The 14,546-nt window shown below is 43.9% G+C and overlaps 2 protein-coding genes across 3 annotated transcripts; one reads left to right on the top strand and one right to left on the bottom strand.

The window, feature by feature from the left end:
* The first annotated feature begins 2,916 nt into the window (after positions 1-2,916).
* LOC136526950 (uncharacterized) lies at positions 2,917-5,452 on the top strand. The gene is made up of 2 exons (XM_066519524.1): positions 2,917-3,266; positions 5,107-5,452. Exons 1-2 carry the CDS (start codon positions 3,006-3,008, stop codon positions 5,296-5,298), a joined length of 453 nt encoding a protein of 150 aa, XP_066375621.1. The 5' UTR covers positions 2,917-3,005; the 3' UTR covers positions 5,299-5,452.
* Positions 5,453-6,942: 1,490 nt separating this feature from the next.
* On the bottom strand, positions 6,943-14,314 carry LOC136526949 (superoxide dismutase [Fe] 2, chloroplastic-like). 2 transcript variants are annotated; one of them, XM_066519522.1, is made up of 9 exons: positions 13,892-14,313; positions 13,168-13,251; positions 12,874-13,062; positions 12,545-12,716; positions 12,346-12,419; positions 12,224-12,250; positions 12,128-12,151; positions 11,862-12,018; positions 6,943-9,968 (listed from the first exon to the last, which is right to left on the bottom strand). In XM_066519522.1, the coding sequence occupies exons 1-8, from the start codon at positions 13,970-13,972 to the stop codon at positions 11,893-11,895; spliced, it is 777 nt and encodes a 258-aa protein (XP_066375619.1). In that variant the 5' UTR covers positions 13,973-14,313; the 3' UTR covers positions 6,943-9,968; positions 11,862-11,892. The 2 variants fall into 2 exon arrangements, with proteins under 2 accessions (XP_066375619.1, XP_066375620.1); XM_066519523.1 differs by lacking the exon at positions 6,943-9,968 and having other exon boundaries at positions 11,513-12,018; positions 13,892-14,314.
* Positions 14,315-14,546: the final 232 nt, after the last annotated feature.

Raw genomic sequence — 14,546 nt, 5'->3', positions numbered from 1 at the left:
CTACGCCGCCGCCCCCGATGTGGGTGACCCCAACAAGGCGGAGCGGGTGAAGGCGGAGTTTTGGGTAAGTCTCCCTCGCACTACACTGCTCAATACATCGCATTCATTGGATTTTTCTTGAAATAATGAATGGATACATCGCGTCTGTATGCAGACTTATTTCAGATGCGAGGAGGGATCTGAGGCCAGGGCAGATTTGGTGGCTACCAAAGCCTGTAAAAAACTCATCACCAACATGCATCACGAGACGCGCATCCAGAGCATCATAACCTACTACGGGTCAAAACTTGGAGAGAAGGTCAGCAAAGAAGAAGCCAGAAAGATGACGCTGACCCAGGACCAGTACCTTGAGGTAGATAAAGAACATTAATATTGATTCGTTTTGAGATTAAGTTGGTTTAATTTGATCTTTTTATATGTCAAATACTTGATGATGTGTAGATGTGTCCCTGGTGGTGCTCCTCGTATCCCGAGTGCTGGACGATGATCGTGGACAAGTGGTTCACGCCCGCATGGGCCGAGACGCACGAAGCTGCCCGGGAGCGGCGTTTGCAGATGCAAGGTCCAGCACACCATCAAGCCAACCGCAACCTCGCCAGATACAAACAATTATGGGTACGCGAATTCATTTATCTATTCTGACGCTCAATTATGCCTGATTTCTAATCATCTTGCTGTCTTTCTCGTAGTCGGAGGCACATGGTGGTCAGCAATGCTCCGACTTCCAGGCATGGTGTATGTCCCACAAGGGCAACGCGACGTCTGCCGTCTCCTACAACCCAGAGGACCCGCCCGAGGCATACACCAACCCGAGTGTCCACACCCGCATCAGTGAGTACACGTCGGCGGCAAGGTCGGTCCATGGGCCACAGTACGACCCGAGCACCCAGGACTTTGATGCAGAGATCGTCATGAGGGTGGGTGGAGGCAAGAAGCATGGGTGGTACTGGCTTGGTGACGGCGTCATCGACTCGACCTCTACTCCCTCTCTCTCCCAGATCCGAGCACGGGGCACGAGTGAAGGCCCGGCCATACGGCCACGGCCAAGCGCTTCACAGCAACGGGTCGACGCACTCGAGGTTATTCCTATTTTACTCGTCGTAGATTGATCTTTACACACCTTAATTAGCTTTGCATTACTGAAACATTGGAGTGAAATATTGCAGGCCCGGCTGGAAGAAGAAGCAAGGCAACGTCAGGACCTGGCGGCCCAGCTACAGTCCGAGCGGGCCGCGCGAGAGGCCCAGGCGCAGAGGATGGCGGAAATGATGCAGTTCATGCAGACTCTTGGGCAATATACGGGTCTAGCTGTGCCACCTGGGCTGTTCGCTCCACCTCCGACTCCTGCAGTTGCAGCTACTCCTGTGAGTTTTTGCTTGTGCTTTGCTTGTATGACCTAGATTAGCTATCCAAGTAATCTTGTCTAACACATGCAATGTCTTCTCCTTTGTGTAGCCTCAGTCGGAGGGTTCAAATAATCCAGCTCATGCGCCTCCGACTGATCCAACTTTTCATTCACCAGGCACTCAGTTTCCACCTTTCTGATGAGTAGCATTAGTTGTATTTGCATTTGTTGTTCACTTCGTGATGGATTTCTGATATACTTGTCATGCACTAGTGGTATATTTGGATAACTGTGATATATGCGATGGATGTGATAAATATGTGATGCATGTTTGGATGGATGTGAGATATATGTGATAATTTGTGTTTGTCGTGATGGAATGTAAAAAATAAAAAACACTGTTTTTGGTCAGTTTGCCGAGTGCAATAGTCACTGCACTCGGCAAAGCTGGAAAATGTAGCAACCCGTTTCCCAGCTTTGCCGAGTGCCATGACCATAGCACTCGGCAAAGATTTTTTTTTAAAAAAAATAAAAACTTTGCCGAGTGCCACCCGTCCGGCGCTCGGCAAAGAAATTTTTAAACAAAAAAAACTTTACCGAGTGCCATCCCGGACGGCGCTTGGCAAAGAAATTTAAAAAAAATTAAAAACTTTGCCGAGTGCCATCCCGGGCGGCGCTCGGCAAAGAAAGAATTTTAAAAAAAATTAAAAACAAAAAACTTTGCCGAGTGCCGTCCGGGTTGGCACTCGGCAAAGCCGCCGTCACCGTTTCCTGGGCCATTTTCTTTGCCGAAGGCTGGCTCGGCACTCTGCAAAAGCTTTGGCGAGTGCCCGACAAATGGCTCTCGGCAAAGGCTGCTTTGCCGGTCATTTTTTCCCGAGTGGCCATTGCCAAGTGCGGCACTCGGCAAAGCCTTTGCCAAGTGTATTTGGGGCTTTGCCGAGTGCTGCAGGCAGTGGGCAAAGCGCCTGAATCCATAAGTGAAAGAGTCCCATGATGTTCAGAAAGCTAGTGACATCATCATGCCTGGACTACTATACATACAAATGCATACACTATTATGTCTCTATCTGACACTCCTAATAATAAATGTGTCACCCTAGTATTCAGGCATATCTTGAGCCCATAGAAATCTCACTCAAGATGTGCAAATTAATTAGTTAATTAATAATACCGAATCCACTTATAAGCTTGGCAGAAGTAATGGCCCCATGCATGACCTCTAACCGAGGAAGAGCAAATGACATCATGAGATGAACACATATACTAAGAGGTTTAGGTGAAAAATGTGAGTTGAAACCTGGAACAGATGCTACTATATAAATGCAATCACATCCTTTTCTTTGCTGACCCGGGAATTACTTAGAACACATCCATCACGTCACACCTTGAGTGTTGTCTCCATCTCTTATAGATATATATCAAAATGACCTTGGCGTACAAAATCTTATAGATATATAGTATCAAAATGAATTCATTAGCAATAAATGGCCATCTTTCGCGTACAAACCTTCGATGCTAAGGAAACAAAGGCATATAATATGGACTCGCTGTGCCTGTGCCTGCAGAAATACTGTAGAAACAAACCTTTTTTTGTTGTCGCATGTGAAATGTGATGCAACCAGGGACTCTTCCAAGGTAACACGCCTGGCATTGACGAATGGTGGCCTCGCTGCTGCCTTTTGTGTATAAATACGACCTCGTCTCTCCATCCATTGCTGTGCAGAAGGCAGGAAGAGAACTGAAGCAGAAGCAGAGGTCGCTGAACATCTGCTGCTGCGTCACCGTACCTGAAGAGGAAGGAGGAGAGGAGAAGCCACAAGGCAGCGAGGATGTACAACGCGCCGCCGCCGCCGCAGGACATGTCCTACTACGACCACTGCCAGAAGCGCCACGAGGAGAAGGGCTGCCTCTACGGATGGTGAGTGAGAACGATCTTCTTCTTCTCCTTCTCCGTTCCGTTCTGTTGTGTTCTGTCATGTGCATGCGGTGTTTCTTTCATGGCTCGTGGTTCCTGCAACTGGATGGAGTTGGTTTCGTTTCAGAGCTAGGGAACCGGTAGTTCACCAGCAAGTTCACCAAACGCGTTATATTCAAATAAATTCAGTAAAAGCATGTGTTTGCATATGTATGCCACTCTTCCATTTTCTCTCTCTTTCGTTTAGAGATTCAGTCCTTTTTCATGACTCGTCAGACGAACGATTGGCCCCATGTCATGGCACCAAACTGTAGGAGAGAATCTCAAGTAGCTCGCCGGTAGATGGATGGCGAGTTGGAGTTGTTGGTGGCCTTTGGCAGCATCACAATCCCTAGTGGCGAGGCAAGGGGGCAGAAGGATCTCGCACGCCTGCACCTGATTTACCCACTCACGGGACGCGCATGCATAGCATGACTGAAACGGCTGCCGTTTGCCTGCCCTACAGGCACTTTTTTGTTTCTGTGCTGCTAGAGTGTGCTTCTTTCTACACTCTTTCCCAGCCTACCAGGAATTCCGAACTGGCTATTCCCTTTCCAAAAAGAAAAAAAGAAAAGAAAAAAAAATGGCTATTCACATAAGGAGGCTGCCTCCTGATCAACCAAAACAAAGACTGAACACTGAAGTCTTTAGTCCGGTATTCACGGTACTTGATCTCCATATGCTACTCCGTATGCTCGCAGAAATATAGCCCTTTTTTGGGGTGTGAAATTCATGGGGCGGATTTTCCATTTTCCGAGTATAATCTCTATAGGTAGGGTGGAAAACCACACGAATAATTGTACAAGACCGTCGCTGGCAGGTGGGCCCACGGAGTCCTTATATACTGTCAAAGACGAGACAAACGGTCCCTTTCGTCCGTGCGCCTTGTGGCGCCGGTGTGAAGGCTAACCGCCGGTACGCGTCGGTACACGTACACCCTTCTCTTCAGCTTCTTCTTCTTCTTCTTCTTCCCCGTCTATAAATTCTACCCACCAGGCAGGCAGCCAGCAGCCCACCACTCATTCCACCCAAGGGAGAAGAAGAAGATCAGGAGAGACGAAACCACAGTTAGCTAGGTTAGTTCATCAGCAACCCACCACTCAGGCCACAGCTAGCTCCGCAAGGCAGGCAGCAGGCGAAGATGTACAACGCGCCGTCCGCCCAGGAGATGTCCTACTTCGAGCACGTGCAGAGGCGCCACGAGGAGAAGGGCTGCCTCTACGCCTGGTGAGCTACAGCTCCGTCTCTCCCTTTCAGACGCAACTCGATCATCAGATGCTTTCTTTCTTCGTTCGTCTCTTGGGTGAGTTCATTCAGTCAGAAAAGAAAAAGAAAAAAAACAAGCTCGGTTTTAGTAGCCATGGCCAGATGTCCTGGAACTTGAGCTCACTCACAGTCACAGATCTCCCTTCTTAATTAGTTTCTCTGTTAGTTTATTTCTATTAGTGGATCGATTTTTTTTCTTCAGAAGAAACCCGACACGTTTTGTTTTTCTCCTTCAAATATCAGTAGCTTGATTCTTTTGCATCTGCTCCGCGTACGTCAATTTTTTCAAGTCCTTTTTTTTTTAAAAAAACGGCAAGTCCTTAATTGTACACTTGTAGATCCATGGAGAGCCATGCCTGCTTTACTCGCATCATCTCGAGAGTCGAATTTCTTGTTCAGCATCCAGGATGCGCTCTTGTTTGCGCGTGAAATAGATGATCGTTAAAATATCTTACTTTCCATCATCCCGACTTGTGTACCTGAAGAATGAAGATCGCTTTCTGCTGAACTAACGGACTCTTGTTCCTCTCATGTGCAGCATCTTCACGGCGCTGTGCTGCTTCTGCTGCTACGAGACCTGCGAGTGCTGCCTCGACTGCCTCTGCTGCTGCTGCAACTAGGCCGGGCTCCGGCTCCAGAGGACGGTCCAGATGCAGATGGAGATCGCCTCCGTCTCTTCTACCTACCTAGTGATGATGATGATTCAGTTTCAGTAGCCTGCTTCCTTTAGTCTGGTCTGGTTCTGCAAACATAATAAAGCATGCATGTCGTAGCACAAGAGAGATTACCCTGTCAGTTTGAGCATTCGTAACGAACCATGGTTTGAACCACCGCATCTTTTATTATTGTTATTGTTAATCACCCGATTCCGATTCTGAACACAACGCATTCGCTCGCGCAATTTATCTGTGCTGTACTGCTGCTATGCGTGTTCCGATGGAATTTATTCTTCTTCTTCTCTTTTCATAAAAAAGGGTGCCGCAATCATGGCAGAATTCAGGTTCTGGGGAACCCTGTTCGACTGTCGTAGGGTAGGGCCGTTCTTTTCATGTCTGAATTATCACCATCAGCAGCGTCTGGGCTGCTGCACCAGATCTTGCCTACACTACACAAGATAGATCAGTGATCTGAGACCAAAAGATCAGTGGCTGCTCTCCACTCTCCAGTGACAGGTTGAGCAGGTTAACCTGCCGCGCTCATCAGCGTGGACTGATGCAGAACAGTTTGCCATGATCTTTTCGGTGTCGTCCTTTCTGTTTGCAGTTGCCGCAACAACCTGCATGGTAGATGGTACAACATGTGCTAGTGCTACACAAAAGCCTTTGGTTGGCGTCACTGTCCCTGCATAAAGAGAGATCAATGAAGGTCTGGGCCCATGCTGACAAAAAGCCTTCAGTACTGCAACCGTTTGTTTGTACAGACTGCAGAGTCGTCATGGCTGCGAGCCCATGCTGCTACCTGCTTAACACTTTGGGGGTGTTTAGTTCCTCCAAATTCCAGAATTTGGCACTATGCAAAAAGAAGATTTCCCGTCACATCAAACTTGTGGTAAATGTACGGAGTACTAAATGTTGACGAAATCAAAAACTAATTACACAGTTTGGTTGTACTTTACGAGACGAACGTTTTGAGCCTAATTAATCAACGATTGGACAATTATTACCAAATAAAAACAAAACGGCACTGTAGCACTAAACGTGGCCTTTGCTGCAGTACAGTCATCTATGATTGCAACAATTACAAGGGGATGGGCATTCAACAATGAGCAGGCCTCGCCTTTTTACGATGGCTGGTGCAGAGAACATGGCATCGATCGACTGTTACAGAACTGGACGTGCAAAATGGACGTCAAGATCAGGGAATGTCTGCTCACGATCTGACAGACGTTCTTTTCTAGAATATCTCAACGACGGTTCATCGTATCAAATTCGTCGGGAATGTCTGCTCACGATCTGACAGACGTTCTTTTCTACGCTCACAGTGATTCACAAGTTTCCTGCTGAACTTTTACAGAATCTGGCGGCAGAAGCATTCAAGCATAGCTCAGTCTGCTTTCTCATGTTCAGTCTTATGCTGATGCAGCAGCTAGGAGAATTAAGTAGTTTTACTGAAATGTACTGCTGATATCCTTTTCAGCAAAACTAGAAGTGCATATTAACTTTCACAGATGTTAGATCAACCACTGCCACTGTAATAAATTACACGGTTCCACGGCTCTCAAGGTCTGCAGGTTTTGGATGGCTATATCATTGCATTCAAGTTCTGAAGTTTCAACTTCCTTTCAGACAAAAAATCATAGTTGCAGTGTTGGAAACGCGTAAAAGATTTCCCTACAATCCAAAACTATTAGGATTCCTCAACCGGTAAAACAAGAATATCATTCTATTCCAAGTTCTGCTACAACAGAACACTAGCATGATGAATTCATGAAACACAACAACAACAACAACAACAACAACAACAGCAACAACAACAAAGCCTTTAAGTCCCAAACAAATTGGGGTAGGCTAGAGTTGAAACCCATCAGAAGCAATCAAGGTTCAGGCACGTGAATAGCTGTCTTCCAAGCACTCCTATCTAAGGCTAAGTCTTTGGATATATTCCATCCTTTCAGGTCTCCTTTTATTGCCTCTACCCAAGTCAACTTCGGTCTTCCTCTGCCTCTCTTCACGTTACTATCCTGACTTAGGATTCCACTACGCACCGGTGCATCTGGAGGTCTCCGTTGCACATGTCCAAACCATCTCAACCGGTGTTGGACAAGCTTTTCTTCAATTGACGCTACCCCTAATCTCTCACGTATCATCGTTCCGAACTCGATCCCTTCTTGTATGACCGCAAATCCAACGCAACATACGCATTTCCGCGACACTTAGCTATTGAACATGCCATCTTTTCGTAGGCTAACATTCTGCACCATACAACATAGCAGGTCTAATCGCCGTCCTATAAAACTTGCCTTTTAGCTTCTGTGGTACCCTTTTGTCACATAGGACACCAGATGCTTGCCGCCACTTCATCCACCCTGCTTTGATTCTATGGCTAACATCTTCATCAATATCCCCGTCCCTCTGTAGCATTGATCCTAAATATCGAAAGGTATCCTTCCTAGGCACTACTTGACCTTTCAAACTAACATCTTCCTCCTCCCGAGTAGTAGTGCCGAAGTCATATCTCATATACTCAGTTTTAGTTCTACTGAGTCTAAAACCTTTGGACTCCAAAGTCTCCCGCCATAACTCCAGTTTCTGATTCACTCCTGTCCGGCTTTCATCAACTAGCACTACATCGTCCGCGAAAAGCATACACCAAGGGATGTCCCCTTGTATGTCCCTTGTGACCCCATCCATCACTAAAGCAAACAAATAAGGGCTCAAAGCTGACCCTTGATGTAGTCCTATCCTAATCGGGAAGTCATCCGTGTCTCCATCACTTGTTCGAACTCTAGTCACAACATTGTTGTACATGTCCTTAATGAGCCCGACGTACTTCGTTGGGACTTTATGTTTGTCCAAAGCCCACCACATAACATTGCTTGGTATTTTATCATAAGCCTTCTCCAAGTCAATAAAAACCATGTGTAGGTCCTTCTTCTTCTCCCTATACCACTCCATAACTTGTCTTACTAAGAAAATGGCTTCCATGGTTGACCTTCCGGGCATGAAACCAAATTGGTTTATAGAGACCCGCGTCATTGCTCTCAAGCGATGCTCGATAACTCTCTCCCATAGCTTCATAGTATGGCTCATCAACTTAATTCCCCGGTAATTCGTACAACTTTGAATATCCCCTTTATTCTTGTAGATCGGTACCAATATACTTCTTCTCCACTCATCAGGCATCTTGTTCGATCGAAAAATATGGTTGAACAGCTTGGTTAGCCATACTATAGCTATGTCCCTAAGGCATCTCCACACCTCGATTGGGATACCATCCGATCCCATCGCCTTACCTCCTTTCATCCTTTTCAACGACTCTCTGACCTCAGATTCTTGGATTCTCCGCACAAAGCGTCTATTGGTGTCATCAAAAGAGTCATCCAACTGAAAGGTTGTGTCCATATTCTCACCATTGAACAATTTGTCAAAATACTCTTGCCATCGATGTCGGATCTCATCCTCCTTCATCAAGAGATGTTCCCTTTCATCCTTAATGCACTTAACTTGGTTGAAGTCCCGTGTCTTTCTCTCACGAACCCTAGCCATCCTATAAATGTCCTTCTCTCCTTCCTTCGTACTCAAATGTTGGTAAAGATCCTCGTACGCTCTACCCTTTGCCACACTTATAGCTCGTTTTGCAGTCTTCTTTGCCACCTTATACTTCTCTATGTTGTCCACACTCCTGTCATGGTACAAGCGTCTATAGCATTCTTTCTTCTCCTTAATAGCCTTTTGGACTTCCTCGTTCCACCACCAAGTATCTTTAGCCTCGCGTCCCCTTCCTTTGGTTACTCCACACACCTCTGAGGCTACCTTCCGAATGTTGGTTGCCATCTTGTCCCACATGTTGTTTATGTCGTCTTCTTCCTTCCAAGAGCCCTCTTTGATAACCTTTTCCCTAAATACCTCTGACGTCTCCCCTTTCAGTTTCCACCACTTTGTTCTTTCAATCTTAGCTTGTTTATCCCTACAGGCACGCAACTAAAAACGAAAATCTGCCACCAAAAGCTTATGTTGAGAAACAACACACTCCCCTGATATCACCTTGCAATCCAAGCATGCTCGTTTGTCCTTTCTTCTTGCGAGGACAAAGTCAATCTGGCTACAGCGTTGTCCGCTACTGAAGGTCACTAGATGAGATTCTCTCTTTCTAAAGAAAGTGTTGGCTATCATCAGGTCAAAAGCTACCGCAAAGTCCAGAACTTCATCCCCCTCCTGATTCCTACTACCATACCCAAAACCTCCATGAACTGCCTCGAAACCTGCGCTTGTAGTACCTACATGCCCATTAAGATCTCCTCCTATAAAAAGCTTCTCACTACTAGGTATAGCTCTAACCAGGCCATCTAAGTCTTCCCAGAACTGTCTCTTAGCACTAATTACGCACTAATTCATGAAACACACAGAACCAAAATATTCTAACACCACTATGGGCACTCATTCTGAAGCATAGCCGTCTAGAGGAAGCGCCATGGCTTCAAAGCCCAAGTTGGACCATCACTAACTCCATAATCTACCGGCTCCAAAGCTTCTAAAGCTGCCCTGTTCAACGTCTTCAAATTGGATGCTGATTAGTGATTTCCTTGTAGCAATACCCAGGGCAATGGTGAAAACCCAGCAGCTTATCTTTACATTCATCGCGTGTATGACATTAGGGTGATAAGCATTTCTTATGAGAGATGAGACTTTGCAACTCTCTGGTTCCTCCAGCAGGATTTGATCCACCGTATCCAAAGGATACCTATTCAGTGAATGAAACAAGGGATCAAACTCTTAAAAGCTGCACACCGAACAACATGTTAGAAGATATTAAATATTTGCTTTTAGATGAGGTGACAAAAGGGAAGATAACTGGACCATTTGCCATCCTCTGTAGGCCTGAATAATTAATATTGACATATAAGTATAGTGGATGCAAGAACATCGCATCAACTAGCTCAACGCAGGATGCTTTTTTGTTTTATTTAGTTTGTGAGGGACTGGGTACTTTATAGCAGTATTCCTTGCCAATAAAGATCGACCTAGTGCAAATAATGTGATAGCGACAGCCTCTAATTGTCATCTCAGTTCAGTGGCTGGTTAAGCCTTGGGCATGACTCTGACCTGGCCTTAACTAAAATAGAAAAAAAGAAAACCTTTGCATAAAACCTCCATGTAACCTGATATCTCATGGTGCATGAGCATGAATCTCAATACTAGTATTCTGTTTCCTCATGTACTAGTTTTCCAAGAGAAGTTCTGTTGTGCCATGAGAGAGCACTGGAAACCTATGGATGTTCTGAACATTAATGCTACTATTGAAGTCAATAGCTGGGAAAAAAGCACAAAGTAACTAAACAGTGCCCCATTTCCTGAGTTGGAGTACGTGATATATATATATATATATATATATATATATATATATATATATATATATATATATATATATATAATTATCGTAAATGGAGGTGGCTACAGAATAACTTATTTTGTAGCTAGCTAGTGAATATACTCTCCCTATATATATATATATATATATATATATATATATATATATATATATAACTACTACCCTATAGCTGGCTACAAAATAACTTATTCTGTAGCCACTTTGAGTTACGATAATTACTATGTTAATTTATAAGATTATAGTAACTCCTTACTAAGTGGTTTACTATAATGTTATGGTAAATATTCCATGTGTTATAGTAACCCAATTATCGTAAATATGTATTGACATTATCGTAAATTAGTATATAAATTATCGTAAATGGAGGTGGCTACAGAATAACTTATTTTGTAGCTAGCTACTGAATATACTCTCCCTGGGTAAGGCTATTCTGTAGCTGGCCATAAAATAACTTATTCTATAGCCACCTTGATTTACCATAATGTTTGTACCAATTTACGATAATTATATAGAGAGAGAGAGACGTACTATTCTGTAGCTGGCCGCAGAATAAGTTATTCTGTGGCCACTTTGAGTTACGATAATTACTATACTAATTTACGAGATTATGATAACTCTCCCATAAGTGATTTATTATAACATTATGGTAAGTATCATCTTGAATTATAGTAACCCATGTATCGTAAATGTGTATTGTCATTATCGTAAATTGATACAAACATTATCGTAAAACAAGGTGGCTATAGAATAAGTTATTCTGTGGCCAGCTGCAGAATAGTCTTACCATATATATATATATATATATATATATATATATATATATATATATATATATATATATATATATATATATATATATATATATATATATATATATATATATAGGGAAATTCCTTTCTACTCCTGCGTGTATCTACTCCCACCTGGTCTCACACATACATACCCAAAGGTATGTGGGGTGTATCTACATACCCAATCTAAGATATAACCATGAAAAAATGTAAGCGGAATTCATATTTTTTTGCATATGGTCATATATCGCATTTACTGTATAGTAAAAAGGAGTATGTCCATACACTGAATAAATCCCCACATCTTTGTCTTGCATACCACTTTGAATAATCTTGTATATGCACATACTTTACTTAGACACCCCAAGTATGGTCAGATACTCTCTAGATTGTGAGATACACATGTGGGAGTAGTTACACGCAGGAGTAGGGAAACCTCACCCTAAATTCTTACCTCATGATGGTAACTAGGGTGTATCTGTAGCTCATGCCACCGGGATATTTGGCTCACCAAGGTTCACAAAAGACTCTGCACGCATCATGCGTAGAGTGACAGTATGCCAAGAGATGAGATGGTCCATAAAGTTTGTAACATAGGTTAGCCTATCATCCTGAAAAGTTGAGAAACAAAGAACCACAGATGTTTTCTGCTAAGTTATAACTAACTTGTCAAAATTCAAAATTAGGTGTTAAGCACAAAAAAAGAGAACTAGACCACACCTTGTAGTCTAAGTAGTAAGCATGCTGGAGAGAAAAGGAGAAGTGTTAATATTTGGCACAAAATAGAATCTACAAACTCAGAGTTCATGTCCTTACCTCCCATAAGTCTAGGCTGATGATTGGCTGCAATTAGAGAATATGGGGTGTCATTGCAAAGTTTGTACTTTAAACATTTTAGAAAACACATCAAGGGCCAAAAGGGAGTCTAGTAAACATACAATATCGCCAAAAGCAAGTGGGGAGATAGCATTTCGTGTATGAACCACTGAAAGTTTTCTCTCATTTCTCTTCACTGCAACAAATATTCAGTGGAATATAAACTAAACTTCGAAATTAGCTTTAGAAAGAGCAATTCAGAAAATCAGTAGCTTGAATCAGTGCAGCCTGTACTTCAGAGAAAATGGAAAGGAAACTTACAGACAAGCCAAACCCAACCAGACCCCAATAGTTGTAAGGATGAGCGGATGAACTCTTCCCTAAAATTAGTAAATGAGCCAAAATCCTTTTCAATCTGCTGCAGTACACCTCCCTCAGGTAAGCCACCACCATCTGGTTGCATTGATTCCCAGAAGAAGTGATGGTTCCAGACCTGCATGTCAGAAGACAGAAGCTTGGAACTCCAAAAACCATCCTACTATTGGCGAAAGCACAAATTGCGGTTTTTCTTTTTGAAAGAAAACAAATGACAGGCAGAAGATGATCAGTGCAAGCAAAATATAATGAACGGGGTATCATCAATGAGTTACCTGTGCTGCATTGTTATACTCTGGTAATGGATTGCCATTGTTGTAAGCTTCTTTTATCAGATCCTCCAGAGTGTATCCATACAGAGGGCTGGTAGCCAGCTGCTTATTCAAGCCATCCACGTAATCTTGATGGTGCTTACCCCAGTGAAGTTCAACTGTCCTCTTGCTCATATAAGGTTCCAGAGCATCCTGAACATTGTACCACAAAACAATGGTAAACAAAGCAAAAATTTGGACATTCCTTTAATGTCAGCACGCAAATCTTTTGAGATTGGCGTCAACAAGCTTACAGACCAGTTTATATGGCGGAGTTGTGAGACCGTAATAGGACACGACTTTCGAAAATCTTCGAGATAGTCCACCCTGCCTCTGTATTCTCTGCAATAAACATCAGGCACAAACAGCACACAATCTCAAAACATATGTCTGCACAGCAATTTCATTGATTCTCACATGCTTTAAAATTCGTGAAGGATCCAGCAGAAGCTCAAACAAACTGGGCCTCACTAAACCAGCAATCAAATGATTTCAATTCAAGGCCCAAGTATGCTCATTGAATAATGAAAATTGTAATTTAGCCTCTTAAAAAGGTAAAGTCATCTGTGCAATTTAGTCTCTTAAGAAGACGGTAACGTCATCTCACTGCGCAATCAAAATGCCGTTGGTTTCCAAGTGACATAAGTGAGAGACTGAGAGTTCATAAACATGCGAAACACACATCGACACACGCGAATCCTCTTATGCTAGAGCATTATAATGGCTAGGCAGCCCGGCAAACCTACGGAACACTACAGTTAACGGAAAAGACTTCCCGGACCGTTCCATACTTTCCACTCTGCCAAGTCGCGGCGCAGCGCCATGGCGAGCAGCGTACTGGGTCCTGGGTGTGGGGCACATGGGGCAGCAAAGCAACCCCGGTAGGCGTGGCTCCGCCTCTCGCACAATCGAAAACGAACAGGAATGCAGCGAGAAGGGAGTAGATGAAGAAGGGTGCAGTAGAGGGTCCCGCGGGGCTCACCGAGCGCAGCTGTCGCTGCTGAAGCTTCACACCCGCCGGCGGCGAGGGGAGGAGGCGGAGGTGGAGAGCTGAAGCCGCCATTTTTTCCTGCGCCGCGGTATCCAAATCCACCCCGCGGAAGCCGAAGCCGGAATTTCACCGCAAGTTTGCAGATCAGCCAAAAACATTTTCTAAAAAAACCCTGTTGGACCGCGACTACTAATCTCGATCCTGTGTTTTTCCAAAAATACACCTAACTTTGATCGGAACTATTAATTACGACCAATATATTTTATAAAAAGACCCCCTAATTCGGATATCGAGCATTAAGGCCCTCCATGTTGGCTTAGAGTGGTGCTTCAAATCAATACAGTGCAACTACGATGTCCAATCTTCCTCGTGCTCACCGGTACTCGCGGGTTTCATACCGTGTGGGTACGGGTATAAAAACTCACCCGTGGTTACATGAGGATCGGGTACACGCAAATATGAGGGTAGGGTGTAGGTATTAAATTCTATCCGTGGGTATATATGAATATATATCACCAATGGCCCTGTTCGCGTCGCTGACAAAATAAGCCGAAACACTATTTCGGCTGATTTGTTGTAAGAGAAAAATACTGTTCTAACTGGAAAAAACAAGCTGAAAAATACGGATTATAAGACAAGCGAACAG

This window comes from Miscanthus floridulus, chromosome 19, assembly GCF_019320115.1.
Source record: "Miscanthus floridulus cultivar M001 chromosome 19, ASM1932011v1, whole genome shotgun sequence".
Lineage (NCBI taxonomy): Eukaryota > Viridiplantae > Streptophyta > Magnoliopsida > Poales > Poaceae > Miscanthus > Miscanthus floridulus.
The sequence above is the reverse complement of the archived record's forward strand: the minus strand, read 5'-3'. Positions and strand labels throughout refer to the sequence as shown.

Excerpts from the sequence above, each read along its gene's own strand:
- LOC136526950 (XM_066519524.1), top strand. The coding sequence starts at position 3,006 with ATGGTGGCCTCGCTGCTGCCTTTTGTGTATAAATACGACCTCGTCTCT. Across the intron at positions 3,267-5,106 it reads AAGGGCTGCCTCTACGGATG|CATCTTCACGGCGCTGTGCT; the intron begins GTGAGTGAGAAC and ends TCTCATGTGCAG.
- LOC136526949 (XM_066519523.1), bottom strand. The coding sequence starts at position 13,972 with ATGGCGGCTTCAGCTCTCCACCTCCGCCTCCTCCCCTCGCCGCCGGCG. Across the intron at positions 13,252-13,891 it reads AGCAGCGACAGCTGCGCTCG|AGAATACAGAGGCAGGGTGG; the intron begins GTGAGCCCCGCG and ends TGTTTATTGCAG. Across the intron at positions 12,420-12,544 it reads TGGTTGGGTTTGGCTTGTCT|TGAAGAGAAATGAGAGAAAA; the intron begins GTAAGTTTCCTT and ends TATTTGTTGCAG.